This window comes from Eucyclogobius newberryi, unplaced genomic scaffold, assembly GCF_026437365.1.
Source record: "Eucyclogobius newberryi isolate DKJ021-1_F unplaced genomic scaffold, fEucNew1.0.hap1 SCAF_1, whole genome shotgun sequence".
NCBI lineage: Eukaryota > Metazoa > Chordata > Actinopteri > Gobiiformes > Gobiidae > Eucyclogobius > Eucyclogobius newberryi.
Genome location: NW_027315723.1, coordinates 8,702,961 through 8,720,838, shown reverse-complemented (window position 1 = coordinate 8,720,838; position 17,878 = coordinate 8,702,961). Strand labels below are relative to the sequence as shown.

The 17,878-nt window shown below is 39.3% G+C and overlaps 1 protein-coding gene across 2 annotated transcripts in view; it reads right to left on the bottom strand.

Annotated features, from left to right (window-relative positions):
- LOC140371509 (glutamate receptor ionotropic, kainate 2-like) overlaps positions 1-17,878 on the bottom strand; it is a 132,825-nt gene that overhangs the window by 75,866 nt on the left and 39,081 nt on the right. For both annotated transcript variants that reach the window (XM_072458709.1, XM_072458773.1), the window contains exons 3-4: positions 16,881-17,144; positions 6,830-7,011 (exon numbers count right to left, since the gene is read on the bottom strand). In XM_072458709.1, coding sequence (XP_072314810.1) covers positions 6,830-7,011; positions 16,881-17,144 — 446 coding nt within the window. The remainder of the gene's footprint in view (positions 1-6,829; positions 7,012-16,880; positions 17,145-17,878) is intronic.

Here is a 17,878-nt window from a genome sequence, read left to right as displayed (position 1 = left end):
CCACAACGGTCCGATGCAGCGACTGCATCACTGCAGCCGCTGCACCGATCCGCCTGTCGATCTCACGCTCCATCCTTCCCTCACTCGTGAACAAGACCCCGAGATACTTGAACTCCTCCACTTGGGGCAAGGACACCCCACCCACCTGGAGAGGGCAAGCCACCTTTTTCCGGTCGAGAACCATGGCCTCGGATTTGGAGGTGCTGATTCTCATCCCAGCCGCTTCTCACACTCAGCTGCAAACCGTCCCAGTGCATGTTGCAGGTCCGGGTTTAATGGAGCCATCAGGACAACATCGTCTGCAAACAGCAGATTTTTCTGCTGTTTGCAGACGAAAATACGCTGAAACAGCGTATTTTCTTTCTTTTTTTTAAAGATTTTGTTGCCCGAAGGCTTTATTAGACAGGAGATGACAGGATGAACTGGGAAAGAGAGAGAGGAAGACATGCAGTAAATTGTGTAAACTGTGACTTAAGCACTCGACCACCGGGCAGCACAAACATGATGCCAATTTTCATCATCTAAAGGGTTGGTCTTTGTGGTTTGTAGAAAACATAATATTTGAAGTTCCCAGCTCTGCCCCTGATTTGTCTGTGTCTGTTTGAACGTTGGCTTATTCAGCTTCTCCTGTGCCAGTCAAACTCACTGGGGAGAGAAAGAGGCGACACTTGAGTCATAGTTTGAATTGATAAAAACTAAAGATAGACTATGACTACTGAAGGCTCACTGTTTAATTGCAAAATGAACATTGCAGCAGCTGCACAATAGTCTGTGTCATTCAATCAAACTGCTTGTCCAGGTTGGTTCCCCTTGACCATTTGATGCCCTACGCCTCCGCTCTGCGTGTTATGTGCGTAATGGGAGTGCGGCACTGCTTTGGTCGTAGCCTTGACTGATTGTGTGAACCATCACAGTGTAAATGTGTTTAATGTGACATCCGTAAATCAGTGTTGGGTTCAAAAAGTAATCAGTTACTGTGAGGAAATTAAGTTTTACAATGAAATGTCAGACCGCTCCATAATTTCCAAGTGGGAGAACAGAAGAGTCTTCAAATACTTACTTTTCTCACTGTTCATTACTTACATATTAATTACTGCCTCAAGAAAGTAACTTACATTACTTTGGGATTACTTTTTTGTCTCACAAAAAAAAGTGTATTATCTTTGTGGTATCAAGAATCAAGTATATTCCTTAGTATCGGAATAGAGTTGAACATGTTTGTATTGTGACATATTAGAACCTGGTTTAGACCTGGTTAGACCTATTTTAGACCTGGTTAGACCTATTTTAGACCTGGTTAGTCCTGGTTTAGACCTGGTTAGTCCTGGTTTAGACCTGGTTAGACCTGGTTAGACCTGGTTTAGACCTAGTTAGACCTGGTTAGACCTGGTTTAGACCTGGTTAGACCTGGTTTAGACCTAGTTAGACCTGGTTAGTCCTGGTTTAGACCTGGTTAGACCTGGTTTAGACCTAGTTAGACCTGGTTAGACCTGGTTAGACCTGGTTAGACCTGGTTTAGACCTGGTTAGACCTTGTTGTTCTGTTTACAAATACATTAACATAATCTAACATTTACTTAATTTATGTTTTTGCTTAAATGTGCATTCTTACTGTGAGCGGGCTCACCTCTCCACAGATCTGACCTGTAAAAGGCTTGAATTATCTCTGTGGATATATACACAGTAGTTTTTATGCCATACTGTGGAACATTCCAGGCAAAGCAATAACATCTAGTCTTTTCTTCATGTTAATAATATTAAGACCTTTGCTCCATTTCAGTGCTCATATTATGAGCACTGAAATGGAGCAAAGCATCATGGTATAATACAGCCCAATAGCAGAAGACGTGTAACTTATGACTCGCCCCTCAAACCAATTTATCACTTTAGTTCATCAACTCTTCATTTAACTTTGGTTTAACCCCCGCGGCTGGAGTGAGAGCTCTGAGCCCCCAGGAATGCTATTAAAACCCAGCATCGTGGACGGCAGATGACAGGTGGAGCAGGGATCGATCCATCTCATTCTAAATGACTTTAGCCGAATAATTAGAGCTAATAGCACCAAGATAATGTGCACGAAGACAACGGGCGTTTAACATTTCATGAACTACCTCCTGCAAAGTTAAAGGACTTCCAAGAATATGGAATTAGACTGTGACCTTGGGAGATTAATGATGGAATAAACATGCAGATTTATAAATAATGTAAACTACATGAGATAAAACAGTTTGAAGAAGTAAATAATAATAATAATTTTAGAATTAAAATGTTTAAAAGCCACAACAAACTTGCTTTTACGCCATAATAGCAACAAGTCTTGCTGCTTCAACAAACGTATAGTCCCAAGATAATGAATTGTTTAGGTAAATATCACACTACAAATAATTCAAAGGGCTTTCAGAAATATTGTAACGTTCTAACTAAACAATCAGCAAGAAAAAAGCAAGAAAACAACAAAAAATGGACGACGACATTCAATTTTGTTTTCATTAACATTTTCATATTTTATATATTTGATCTACCATTTTATGGAATGAAAGCAGATTTATGCTTAACCTTATGCCCAACATGATGATGGTGGTGCACACTCTCATCAAGAGTGCTCATTATATTCATGCTGTTACTTACATGTTACTATCATTATATTCATGCTGTTACTTACATGTTACTATCATTATATTCATGCTGTTACTTACATGTTACTATCATTATATTAATGCTGTTACTTACATGTTACTATCATTATATTCATGCTGTTACTTACATGTTACTATCATTATATTAATGCTGTTACTTACATGTTACTATCATTATATTAATGCTGTTACTTACATGTTACTATCATTATATTAATGCTGTTACTTACATGTTACTATCATTATATTCATGCTGTTACTTACATGTTACTATCATTATATTAATGCTGTTACTTACATGTTACTATCATTATATTAATGCTGTTACTTACATGTTACTATCATTATATTAATGCTGTTACTTACATGTTACTATCATTATATTCATGCTGTTACTTACATGTTACTATCATTATATTCATGCTGTTACTTATATGTTACTATCATTATATTCATGCTGTTACTTACATAAGATAAGATAAGATAAGATAAGATATTCCTTTATTGTCCCACATGGGGAAATTTCATTGGTGCAACGCAGGAAGATACAGAGGTAGATACAGAAGAACAGATCACTTATAGGAAGTCTGAAAAACACTTTCAGTAGAAGATCTCCTATAAATAAATAAAAACTCCCATAGACAAATAAATAAATAAATACATAAATACCATTGCATGTAATCACGACAGTAATTGCACATGAATATGTGTCACGACAGCACATATGCTATATTTGATCTACCATTTTATGGAATGAAAGCAGATTTATGCTTAACCTTATGCCCAACATGATGATGGTGGTGCACACTCTCATCAAGAGTGCTCATTATATTAATGCTGTTACTTATATGTTACTATCATTATATTCATGCTGTTACTTACATGTTACTATCATTATATTAATGCTGTTACTTACATGTTACTATCATTATATTCATGCTGTTACTTACATGTTACTATCATTATATTCATGCTGTTACTTACATGTTACTATCATTATATTCATGCTGTTACTTACATGTTACTATCATTATATTCATGCTGTTACTTACATGTTACTATCATTATATTCATGCTGTTACTTACATGTTACTATCATTATATTAATGCTGTTACTTACATGTTACTATCATTATATTCATGCTGTTACTTACATGTTACTATCATTATATTAATGCTGTTACTTACATGTTACTATCATTATATTCATGCTGTTACTTACATGTTACTATCATTATATTAATGCTGTTACTTACATGTTACTATCATTATATTCATGCTGTTACTTACATGTTACTATCATTATATTCATGCTGTTACTTACATGTTACTATCATTATATTCATGCTGTTACTTACATGTTACTATCATTATATTAATGCTGTTACTTACATGTTACTATTATTATATTAATGCTGTTGTCAGGAGCCCTGGGGCCCTGCAGAGTGTCCACATGCAGATCCTGAGCCTTTTGTTGCTTTACTGCTTTATCGTCCTTGTACTATCCAATCCTTCACTGTCGCTGGGGCAACTTTTCAGGAGAACATAGGATCTCCGGATCTGTCTGGATTAATTTTGCCAGAGTGCCCAGAAAAAACTCCCCCTGACACAAGGAGATAAACTCCACAGAGAAAGTCCTCACGCTGCCATGGATTCAAATCCGTGAGCTTTTTGCAGAATAGGATAAGTGCCTACTCTGCCAGTGTGCCACCTTTTATACATGGTTTAGGTTGAGGAGGGAAACTACCAGCCAGACTTTTTGTGAGGTGACAGTGGTAAACAATTTACCATCTTGTCATCTAACTATAAAGCCACTTCTTAAAGGAGACGTATGATGTAAAATCAGCTTGAATGAGTTTTCAACCTTGTTGCAACAGTAGTTCTTCATCATTAATGTCCTCAAAGCTTGAGTGGTCCGGAAAGTCCTATTTTCACTTAAGCGGGTTCCACACCGCGGCCGCCGAGGCGTCCAGTTTCCATTCAAAGTCTATGTAAAAGCGCGTCGAGCGCGTAGTGCGTTATCCGCGGCGCGATTTCTGCGTTTATACGGCGCGATCTGGTGCGTTTTTTACGTTCTCGACGCTTTGGGCGCGCTGCCGAGGCGTAAAATGTGGCTGGCGCGAGGTGCTCAGATATGCTCATGTCTCTGCAGCAGACGCGCAGTAGCCGCCACAGCAGCCAATCAGAGCTGACGTACGTGGAATTTCCCAGGAAGAGCCACTTCTTCTTTGCTCGTCAACAAGACGCAGCTCTTGAAGCAAATGGTGGTATTCGCCAAACTCAGACGGTCTCTGCAGTATCTGGTGTTCCCAGGCACGTCGCCGCCGAGCCCGGCGCCTCCGTGTGAGGGTTTTGAAAACCAAATACGTGAAAACAACACTCTCGATATCTGCCATTTTACACAATGAAAGGCCACGACAACAACTCCACTGCTCATGCGACAACACCTCTACTGCGCATGTGCGCAGACTGCTCGAGCGCGCCTTGTACGCGCGCCTGTGTACAGTTGACACATACAGGCTTTTAAAATGTCCCAAAGCCACTTTTCAATAATAAAACATGTAAATGACAATCTGCTCTTTGCTTTTGTGAAATGTCACTATGAATAGGCTTATCAGCTTTGAACAGGAAGATTTACAATGAACAAAATATCAAACTCTGATCTACTTATGTCATACTTATACTAGTACACTGAAAAAAGCACATGACTCCTTTAACACTAAGGTATATATTTAGTTTAACCGAGCTTTAGAAAACAGACAACGTGCACCAAAATCCCTCCGCTCTCAGTTCTTCATCCTACAGGCCACTGTAGATTTACCCTGTGTTTAATATCAGCCCTGCGGTTCTCATAAATAATGTTCTTATGTGGAGTGAGCGGGGCCTGGCTGAGAGCAGAATTAGACTTTCTAATTAAAAAGCCTTTATTGTGCGGTGAGCTGCATCCATTATGGCAGGTCAGCACGCAGCAGAGGAAGAGCTCATGTTCTTATGGAGATTAAAGAAGTGTTTGGGCCATTTGCAATCATAAAACAGGGACAGGATGGAGCGCATGTATAATGAATGAACTGTGAGCTCTTCTGAGGTGAGCGATGGTGTACATTTGAGAACGCACTGAATTAATCTGTTATTCAATTTGCTTTTTGTTTAGATAATTGTATCCAGAAAACAACTTGATAGCTCAAAAAAACGCATAACATAAATAATTCCGAGCGGTGTGTAATTAATAGAGCACAAGAGTTCTTTGAATTCTCAAGCAGTTTTAGACTTTTAAAACATTTCAAATATTATAGTTTAACGGCACGACAGAGGCTAAGAAGCTACGTCCATACTAGTGTCCATAATGCAGCTGTTTAATCACTTTAATAACTGGTTTATAAAGTTTAAGAAACAGGTTTTGAATCATTAATAGGGTCTAGAATGATCAGCCCTGAGCAAGAATTCAAACTTTTATACATATATTTTTTTCTCAAGAAGCCTATGGCAAAAATGAATGGAAACGGTCACTGTTGAACACCATATGGCAAAATGTAGAAAAGCAGTTGTGCTTGTGGTAAAGAAATGGTCGTATTAGTTAAAGCAGGTTTACGTTACAGCCTGAAGGTCAGAGGTTAAAGTATTTGAAATCAATAGTAGTTTTGTTTTGTGGAATTGAAAGTACAGGACTACCTCCAAGACAAAGTGCAATTCATTTTAAATTAACCTGCTAAATGTTAAAATGATTTGTCTTTGCACATTATTCTGCCCTTTTATGTATATTCTTCTTCGTCTACACTTGCACAGATGTGAACAATCAGAAAATAAATCAAATTCCTCACATCAGATCTAACTGTTCATTTCAACAATCCGAATACTCGAGTAATCAGATAATGATAAGATTTTTGGTGTGCATCTAAACTTAGCCAGCTACTCGAGAAATGCATTAATTAGCTGCCACCTGGATGACTCTATTCTATTCTGTTCCATTTCATATTATTTTAATGATTGGTGAAAGGACTTATAAGATTTATCTTCTTCCTGCTCCTTTTGTCCACGCCAGTAATGATGATGAATGTTTTCTTTGTTGTTGGCGCTGTTCTCTCTGGAGTGGTGCTGGCATGCTGAACGAACATAATAAGTAAATACATAATACAGCTTCTCTTGCTCTCTCTCTCTCCAGCAGCAGAACCGTCAGCCCCCGCAGCCTGTCAGTACCTGCTTGAGGATCCAGGCGGCCATCTCGTGCCCGCAGTCGAAGATGACGTGGAACTCCTTGGACTTCTTCATCTCCTTCAGCAGGGGCTTGGCGTCCTTGGTCTCCGTGGGCAACTGCCGGATCTTCAGTCGGATGTTGTACCGTGAGGGAGCCTTGATCAGCTCCTGCAGGCGGATCAGACCTGCACAAGAACACACAGAACATGACGGGGCTTTTACCTGACACTGCCACATAAGAATGGACATGTAATGCTTGTTTTATCATCTTGTGATTTACATTGTATTGTGATTTCAACGCATTTTTATGATTGTAATGCACATTGAGTTATTTGTGTATGAACTGTGCTCTACAAATACATTTTGATGATTATTGTGATTGATTGATTGATTGATTGATTGATTGATTGATAAGGCTGTTTTCAGAATCGTCGACTCGGTCAGTCGAGATAAGACTTATCACACCTCATAATAAGCTTCTGATTAAATATAACATTATGGCAAAGGTGTAAGTGTGGGAGAAATAGTATCTAATAAAAGCAGCTAGAAATAAATAAATAAATAAATAAAGAGAAACAGTATGAGCAGCTTGAGCACTATTCTCTGCTTCTGACTAGTTTTTCTACAAATTCAAACTATTCAAATAATATTTAATATTCAATTTCACTTGCAAATCTGTTCATTGCGTTTTCTTCTTCTTCTCCCACTTCCCCTTCGCCGGGTGTGGGACGATGACCTGTGGATCCAGATGCTCCTCAACTCCCTGGAGAAACGGTCTCTACTCCATATGAAAGGTTCTTCATCTGCCTCAAAGAACTGGTTCTCCTCCTGAAGAACTGGTTCTCCTCCTGAAGAACTGGTTCTCTTCCTGAAGAACTGGTTCTCCTCCTGAAGAACTGGTTCTCCTCCTGAAGAACTGGTTCTCTTCCTGAAGAACTGGTTCTCCTCCTGAGGAATTGGTTCTCCTCCTGAAGAACTGGTTCTCCTCCTGTAGAATTGGTTCTCCTCCTGAAAAACTGGTTCTCCTCCTGAAGAACTGGTTCTCCTCCTGAAGTGGCTCCAGCTCCACTCTCTATCTCTCCTCCGTCTGAGGGAGTCAGATCTCTCCTTCACTGTGGAACTCCTCCAGGTTTCTACTTTTACCCAAAGAGGTTTGGTAGTTTTTCCTGGGAAGGAGGGTCTAAGGACAGATGATGCTGGGACATTGACAAGTCCCTATGAACATTGTTTAATCTGTTTTTTCACTGTCGCTCCTCAAGGCAACTGCTGTTGTGATTTTGGGTGTTACAAAAATAAATTGAATTGAATTGAAGAAACAGAATGAGACCCACTTATGAAGAAAGCATACCTACTGTATAGCAATCTTTAAAGAGAATTGCAAGGCAAACTACACAGAGATGTGTTTGATCTGAGCTCTTCTAAAGGAATGGATTTCATATTATTTTGAAAACACATTTGTATACACGACATGACTAATCCTAACACTCTTATCCTCCTACTCAATCTTGGCACGCGAAAACAGAGCTAGAAAAAGACCAATCACAAGCATTAACACCAATGTAGAAGGAATATACACTTCAAATACAATCTTTTGTTGCACTTCCCCTAAGAGCAAACAAACACATTTGGTTAACATGGAAATATTTAACTCTTTTTTGTTGTTGCTGCAGTTGTTCTTGTTAATCTAACTCCTCCTTCTCACCTTTGTAAGCAAACATGGTGTTATATCACCACCACACCGTAAAACAGACCTAAAATGCATTTGAAACAGTTAAACATACAGTATATAACTCAAACATGATTTGATTTATGATTTTAAAATGTTGCTGAAAATATATATTTTCAGGTTGGACATGTGCTGACTCTGATAATAATGAGCTAAAACAATATTAGGGATTCCACCAAACAAAGTGATAATTAGAAAAATGTGAAAAATAAATACAAGTTTTTTCTAATTACACTTTCAGATACAAATCTCACAGACAATTTGGAGCACATTTGTGGAGGAGTGCAAAATGTTCTACAGCCAAGTGCTTTGTGAGAACCGTGTTGTGCGGAGGTCGCTTCTGCCTGAATGGGACGCATATGCCGTTTGTAACCATTGTTTTTACTTCTGACACCTTGTTGGGAAAAGGAGAACACCTTCGTAATAATCCCAGACAATTAGCTGCACACCACATAACGACCTTTGTAGAAAAAAAACAAAAAAACCCAAACTGAATCATGCAGCTATTTCTATTTTGCAGCGTTTCTTGTTTATCGTAGCCTTTTGATCCTCCTCCTCCTCCCGTTTGGCAGGCTAACGCGGCGCTACAGCTAACGCGGCGCTACAGACTTGTCAGTAGAATGTAACACAGCAGCAGAAGAACAGAGGCGGTCTGGTCACCCTCCCACTCACATCTCCACTCTCACACCTCTCACACCACTCACTCCCAAACACTGATTTACTTTTCAGGCTGGGATTGGAGCAGCAGGGCCCGGAGTACTTTATAGAACGGGCCCTAGAGATGGACCTGAGATTAGTTTCACAGGAGACGGCATCAAGTAGCTGCTGTTGGTTATAGTGGTAGGATACACAGAGGTGAGTCCGACAGGGACATGTTACAGCGCAGTATTTACTACAGAACTGTTTTGTGTTAAGCATAGATTTAAATAAATCAATTCAACCCAATTCTTTCTATTTTTGATCATAAATAATTGATGAAAAGGATGATGTAATACATTTAAAACTACATTTCACATTACGAATAAGGACAAGATCTTTAGTGTCTTTAAAGGCCCTGTATCTGTACCTTTTTTTGTATTTGTACCTTTTTTTGTACCTTTTTTGTATTTGTACCTTTTTTGTTCCGAGCGGTGTGTAATTAATAGAGCACTTTGAGTTCTTTGAATTCTCAAGCAGTTTTAGACTTTTAAAACATTTCAAATATCACAGTTTAAAGGCACGACAGAGGCTAACAAGCTAAGTCCACACTAGTGTCCATAATGCAGCTGTTTGTGGTCCCAACATTTGTTTAAATCATCAATTCAACCCAATTCTTTCCATTTTTGATCATAAATAATTGATGAAAAGGATGATGTAATACATTTAAAACTACATTTAACATTTAAGAATAAGATACAAGATCAGTGTCTTTAAAGGCCCTGTATTTGTACCTTTTTTTTGTACCTTTTTTTGTACCTTTTATATCTCACTTTCCTATAACTCACATTACAGTGATTGTTTTGGGTAAGTGTACATTTCATGTAGATTTTGAAAGGTCTACATGTACTTCTACTTCATTGCATTACAATAACTACACCACCAGTCCCAATTGTCCCCGTTCTCGTCCTGTCTCGCCACTGTCTCTGCTCCTTTGGACACTGACAAACTCACTGCATCGTCTGATTGGCCAGAGCTCTGAGAAAAAGTGGATTGTGGTTTGAAACAATTTAATTTAGTTCTGTACGAGACTGATCGAAAGTGCTACTAGAAATTGTGTAGTAACTATTTTCTGTGCTTGTTACTCACTAAGTACAGTGTGTATCCATACCCGTCTCCTTGGGAATGTCATTTCCTTGCTCAAAAGTCATTTATTTTTACACAGGAGAAGTATTCACTAATAAATACATGAATCATGCCTGACCCAGTTCAGCAGGTTCATGTTCAGCAGGTTCATGTTCAGCAGCAGAAGGACAGAAATATTCACGTCGTGTGCAGACAACCACAAACACAACATTACTCACACACTCTGCCTCCTGCCTGTCTCTATGGAAATGTTCTGTGGAGAGGCGAGTCCACTCAGAGCTTTTTTTTAAGCAATAAAAACACTTCTAATTGAAAAAAAAAAACGCAAGCAAGAGCAAGCAAAGCAATAACATTCACATAGAAACAAGCGCCGCCAGAAAGCTTCAATAGTCCAACTTAAACAGTTTAACCACGTCTTTAATGCTATTACCGTGTTATTGGAGATTTGTTTGCCGTGCGTTTGAAAAAGTACTGTACGTTCTCTTTGTAATGTGTACAAATCTCTCGTCTCTGGCTCTTTCAGGTACATCTGTGCATACTTGTGGTGTGGGTAAAGTCTGTAAAGCTCCACAGAGGAGGCACGATTGATGACAGAGATGATTACTTGTCACGGCTCTAGAATGGATGGGCCTGGAGCCAGATGGGCTTCTCTCTCTCTCTCTCTCTCTCTCTCTCTCTCTCTCTCTCTCTCTCTCTCTCTCTCTCTCTCTCTCTCTCTCTCTCTCTCTCTCTCTCTCTCTCTCTCTCTCTCTCTCTCCTCCTTTCAGATAAAACGATCCACATCTTTGTATTTTTTTTAATTTTTTTTTTAATGAAGTGCTCCCCCATGCCGCGCAGAGATTGGTGTGAAATGGAAATCTTAACAGTGAGGTTGTCTCCAAAAGCTGTCACCGTTTCCTGTCGTTCCCCGTGAGAAGAGTTAGCTCGGAGTTCAGGTGTAGAAGTAGAATAAATATATTATCGTAAAGCAAAGTATTTCTCTGCGACATTTATTGTCGTTCCTGCTCACGCAAGAGGGAATTTTTTTTTTTTTTTGTGAGATTAATGGAGTGGATAGGACCTAGAGAAATGGACAATAAGTGCTTAAAGAACATATGATTTTAGGATTTGTAGTTAAAGTTACGATTCATGACACATTTATTTACACATCTATAAGTCGCACCTTTTTTCATAGTTTTGGCCGGGGTGCGACTTATACTTATGTTTATATTTATACTTATATACTTATACTTATATACTTATACTCCGGAGCGACTTATATGTGATATTATTTGTTATTTTCACACTTGCAACCGCATTTCATACTCCAGTGCAACTTACTTATGTTTTTTTCTTCTCTATCATGCATTTTTTGGCTGGTGTGACTCATATTTCGGAAAATACGGTACATATTTCACATTTTAAATCACAAAACTGATTGAACTTTGAGCCGTGCATACTGCTGCTGTGTCCTTGGGCCAGACACTTCGCACGAACTTGCCAATACAAGAACGTGGAGTGAGCAGGGATGTCGAGATTATTTGGATAATAGATAATTCAGATTATTCAGGTCAAAATATAATCGTGCAAATAAAAAAAATCATAATCGTGACTATTTTAGAAGCGAAAGTAAGTAACCGTTTATGTTAACTTTACATACAATAATAAGTGTATTATCAACTCACTATTATGTATTTATTTATTTTTATTTGTCTATGGGAGTTTTTATTTATTTATAGGAGATCTTCTACTGAAAGTGTTTTTCAGACTTCCTATAAGTGATCTGTTCTTCTGTATCTACCTCTGTATCTACCTGCGTTGCACCAATGAAATTTCCCCATGTGGGACAATAAAGGAATATCTTATCTTAACTAAGACTAGAGGATTTTGATCTATTAGACATTGTTAGGTCTTTGGTCAATAATAAAACCAATGATTTTCTTGTATGATCGTGTGTTACCATAATATAGTTACTTCTCTCCCCATTGAGTTTTCTTCTCATTTTAAGTAGCTCTCTTATGAAGCTCTCTTGCAAAATTTGGTTCGAAAATGTACGAAGAAGCTTGATTTTTATGATAACAACAAATCCTGCTTCACGTTTCAAGCCTACAAACACCTGCCGCCTTGTTTATTTGCCACATAAAAATGCCTTTAATCCCTACATGCTGTATATCATCGTGCAAGAAAAATGTATAGCACTTCTGCACAGGAACGGCCATAAACAAGAGTAAGCGTTCTTCAAAATCTCTCAAATATATATATACCTCAAAGAAATCCACAGTATTGCATCAGCGTCTGTCTGTGTGACGGCGCTGGCAGCTCACCGGGCGCCTGTCTGACACTGTGCACTGTGAAGGAAGCGGTCGCCCGGAGAGGAAGTGACACGCGGGAGTCAAAAGGTCACTGAGTCAGGGACGAGTTCTGGAGGAGGAGGTGGTCAGCCGCAAGACGTGAAATTAATAAAGCAGAGGGGCTGTTTGATAAAGGGTTTTTGGGATGAAATCATGATTATTTGTGTCCAGTGAAACGTGTACTTACTGGGGAAGAGTAGACAATTATTATCATATATATCGTTCAGATTCAATATTATTAATACTATCAGGCAGAGACAGTTACTTCAAGCTGTAAAAAAAAAGCACAAATGGAAGAATAAAACATAATGAAAAAAATATATTTTGGAGAGATTGTAAACAAAGAGGAGCTTTGCGTTCAGTAAATAGCGACCAATAAAAGACGTCTGAACGATCTGTGGTTCATGTTTCAAAGCCAGTGTGGATTAGAGGAGAGGCAGAACGAGTGCCCGGATCATTTTTTATTATATTTGCACCATTTTTGTAACTGGCATAGTTGTAATTGTGAATACAACTCAATTATTAATTGCACTGCTCTACTATACTATATATGTCCCTTTTCAGCTCTCGTGTTCGTCCCCTGCTGGAAAATGTCATGTTTTGGTCATCAACAAAGCTCCTAAACCTCACCATCGCCATTCTTTTGTTAAATTATGATTATGTTAGATTATGTTAAATTTCCTTTTAGCCAATTCATTTGCAACTATTAAATGCAGGCAATTAATGTCAGTGTTACCAGCTATTGTTTATTCAGATGCACTTTAAATTTTGTCTGTTGGAGGGTCTGTCACGTTGTTTAAATGTTATTGCGTTGCCCTTAATAATACCATTAGGTCAAGTTACAGGTCAGATCTATGACACGTGACCCTGCTAAAGGCTAATGTATACGCCATTTTGTTCATAAATAGCTTAATTTATACTTCCGACCGATTCTAATGTTACGAAAAAGTAGAAAAACAAACATGGAGGGCCCAATGGCAGTTTTTAGATCATATTTGTTGGAAAAAGCCAACAAAATGTCTTTATTTTGCAGCTTGTTTGGGTCATCTTAACAAGCCTGAATGATAGATTTTTACACATTTAAAACAGTGTAAGATCGATTCAACCGTACACTATATCAAAATGCAACCAAACGGACTGATTTGACTGTATATTTTTGTTGTATATGTATTGCTCACTGTAAGTTTTTTGTGTTTTTATTGTTTTATTCTGTGTTTTGTGAAGCACTTTGTGACTTCTGTCTGTGAAAGGTGCTATACAAATAAAATTGACTTCAGAATAAGTTTATAAGAACTAACCCTAACCCTAACCCTAAACCTTAATTCACCCAAATTGCCACAGCATCATAACCTGCTTGTCACACAATATTAAATTCCCCTGAGTTGTTTTCCTTCACCTTTTGCATATTAAAATGTCTGTTCTGAACATTGCTGTTTTTAAATAAAATATGTGACAGGTCCATTAAACGCTGCTCTCGCTCTCAAACGTCAAGCTTTGTAGACGCACAATAACTGTTCACTTCATTAAAACAACACTCATAAACTGAAGAGCGTGTCCTAGTTTTAAGAACATGCTCTCCGCAAAGTCACACTGTAGAACAAAATGATGTGCTATTATAACATTGCGTGTCACGTCTACAACCATCCGGCGTTACAATAATCCAAGCAGACAGTGGGTCATTCTGGGTAATGTTTTTCTCTTTCCTCCCCTTACAGTTGCGTTTATTCTCTCGGGAGACTGAGAAAGCCCCTGAGAACTGATGACATACAACTAACCAAGTCAATAAATACGTATAGAATTGTATATGTCAAGCAGGTAAACAACAGTTGCTTGGATTCCTCACTTCAAAGGTTGGCTGTGCCTGGATGTTCCCTCTAAATCCTGACTCACTACACAGTCCTGCAGCCTCTATAGTGTCTCATTCAGAAAGATCCAGAGAGTACTTTCTCCTCGCCGCGGGATTCTGGCATCAGGGAGGAAATACTCTGGCAAAAGTATGTTTCTGTAATAACATTTTGCTCTCAAATCTCAAATGAGCGGCTAATGTTGTGTGACTTTACACCGGAAGTTTATTTAAGAAGGGTTTATTCATAATCACGGGTGGACAGTGCTTTGTTAAAACAGCTCTTCATCTGCTTTTATTCAGTGCTGTGTCCTGTCAAACAACTGTCTATATTGACCAGTCCAGTGACCAGCGCTGGACACTAAGATGCATTGTAGAAAGAAAATATGAATTGTGTTCTTCACAGCTTTCAGCGGACAGAGCGGACTTGAGGTGAGAATAAAACGTGTCATAATGGATGCAGACAGCACACAGCGGTTATTCTTTTACAATACCTGTACGAACAACAGCCCCTTAAGGTTTGTGGGTAAACTTGTTGCTGATCACCACCAAATACATAATCACAGTCTAACAAAAGCAAGCCAGGGAAAGTGTTCTTGTTCAAAAACGATATAAACTGGACAGAGAATACTATTTGACACTGTGTTACACCATCATCGGTCACTTAACATGTACTACAACTCTGCACTACATGTATCCAAGCGGACAGTGGGTCATTCTGGGTAACGTTGTTCACTGTTGCTCACTCTATTGGAAGAGGCCGGCCCAGGCTGCAAACAGCAGCACAGTCTGAGGGTTGAAGCTGAACACTGGAGTATTGATTTGTGAATGAACCTGACAGCTTACACTCCACCCTGAGCGTCACTGTCCTCGCTGCTGTTTGCACCACTGCCACAGAGCCATTTTGTTTTATGCTCATTTGAACACTGAAACGATCACAGCTGTGTTTCGGCCCCAGGAGGACGATGTCTTTCGATAAAGACAAACCTGGAATAGCAGCAGTTACACAGTGAGGAGATGTGAGGTGAAACAGCAGTGGTTGAATACAGAGCAGGATACAAAAGGTTTGAAGTAAAACAACCTCATATCTGATGAAATTGTGTGTGTGTGTGTGGGTGTGTGTATGTGTAGGTGTGTGTGTATGTGTGTGTGGGTGTAGGTGTGTGTGTGTGTAGGTGTGTGTGTGGGTGTGTGTGTGTGTGTGTGTGCATGTGTAGGTGTGTGTGTATGTGTGTGTGGGTGTAGGTGTGTGTGTGTGTGTGTGTGTGTGTGTAGGTGTGTGTGTGTGCGTGTGTGTGTGTGTGTGTGTGTGTAGGTGTCTGTGTGTGTGTGTGTGTGTGTGTGTGACTAGACTAGTTTCCAGATGACGACAACTGAATCTTTTTCCACAAAGATGGACTGAATCATTTGGATGCGTCAATCAATTCCAAGTATCAATACTTTTCATATATTAAAGTTCTAATTTATGGTATCAACACTGCTCATAAAAAATCAATACTTCAAGAAAGATACAGATGGACTTTTGTCATGAAGGAGTATCACTAAATTTACAAAGCCACAACCAATATTTACTTTTTAAATATTGTATAAATATTAAATATTTTTTTTAAATTATTTTATGATACAAATTAACACCCAACATTATCTATCAAAAAGAAGATGTTGACATCTCAGTTGAAAGGAAACAAATATTGGACTTCAAAGAATAAAGCGGTTGCTGTGTTGTAACTTTAATAATATAGAGTTATATATTATCTATATCTGGAATCGGAAATGTCGTCGTTCAAATCAAAAAAGAAAAAGTTGTTGTAATATGAGTAAATCTGCCTAAACAAAACAAAACACAACATAACGTATTTTCCGGACTATAATTCGCCCTTTTTTTCCATAGTTTTAGCCGGGGTGCAACTTATACTTATATTTATACTATATACTTACACTTATACTCCGGAGCGACTTATATGTGATATTATTTGTTATTTTCACACTTGCAACCGCATTTCATACTCCAGTGCGACTCATATATGTTTTTTTCTGCTCTATTGTGCATTTTTTGGCTGACTTATACTCCGGTGCGACTTATAGTCCGGAAAATACGGCATGTTTTTGATCAGAGGTCATTATTAAATGGTGCCTAAAGTTCCGTGCTTCCACCAGTGCATACTCCTGTTCCACCCACCGTGCCAATATACATGATGAATGTGGTGTGTTTGCAAGTGATTCATGGAGTTTGGGCGGGGCCGATGTCACAGACCGGGCTCTCTTCTGTCAGTGTAACACGAGCGGCTGTGAACTTATCACAAGCAGGTTTAGAGTGAAGGAAAGTAGTAGTGCTGTAGTGCTTGGACAGGCTTGTGTCCATGAGATCCTGACCTGTGCCTGTGCTGTCGTCGTACACCACCGTCACCGTCCTCCACCTGAAGAAGTGCACCAGGTCCAGGATAGCGCGGGACAGCGAGGAGAAGTCGGGGAACAGGCTGACGTAGTAGGAGTCTCTGTTGTCCGATACCTGATGTTTCCAGCGTGTCTGGATGTGAGGGACGCCAAGAGCGTTACAGATGGACTGCACCGCGTTCGCCGAGGAGCTGTGGGAGGGGCCAAAGATTGCGGCCACGCCCAGGGACAGCTGGTCACATGCTGAAGACACAGGAGGGAGAAGATTAGTCGACTATAGTTTTTGTGGGGGAAAAAGGGACATCGTGACTGTTAATGTGTTTGTTCCATGGTAGAAATCCTCTGTGGCCTCACGAGATCAAAGTACTTCTCCAACAGACGAAGGAAGAGAAACCTCCAGGTCTAATCATACTTCTGTTACATCATCTCATTCACACATAAAGCTCTGATCAACCTCTACCAAATTATACTGTGGTTAGACTACTATGGTATTCTGTCTGCAGCCACTTTATCACTCGACATTATATGATAACAGAACCTTTATTTCTACAGAAGAATAAAAACAATGCAGTCAAAAGATGAATCTAAAAAATATATATATCTTAAATCAAAACGTTTAACTAACAAAATGAAATGTATTTGTTTAGTTGGAGATGTTAACTTGGGTTCGGGAGCAGGACCACACCTCAACCTCTACTCCTCCAGTAACCACGCCCCACACCTCTAATTACCCAGAAGCCCTATCTATAAGGCCTATTCACAGTATCTCTTGTTGTCTCTGCTCTCTCGACCCCGCCCTCCCACCCCATGTCTCTGTCATCTCCACCTTAACACTTCATCATCTAAGGAGGGAGGGTTCTGAATCGGCTAGGCTGATTACTCGAGACAGAGCCCCCATCCTGAGTCTCTACCCAGCCAACTCTCATCGATCCATCATCGATCCATCATCGATCCATCATCGATCCATCCATTGTTGT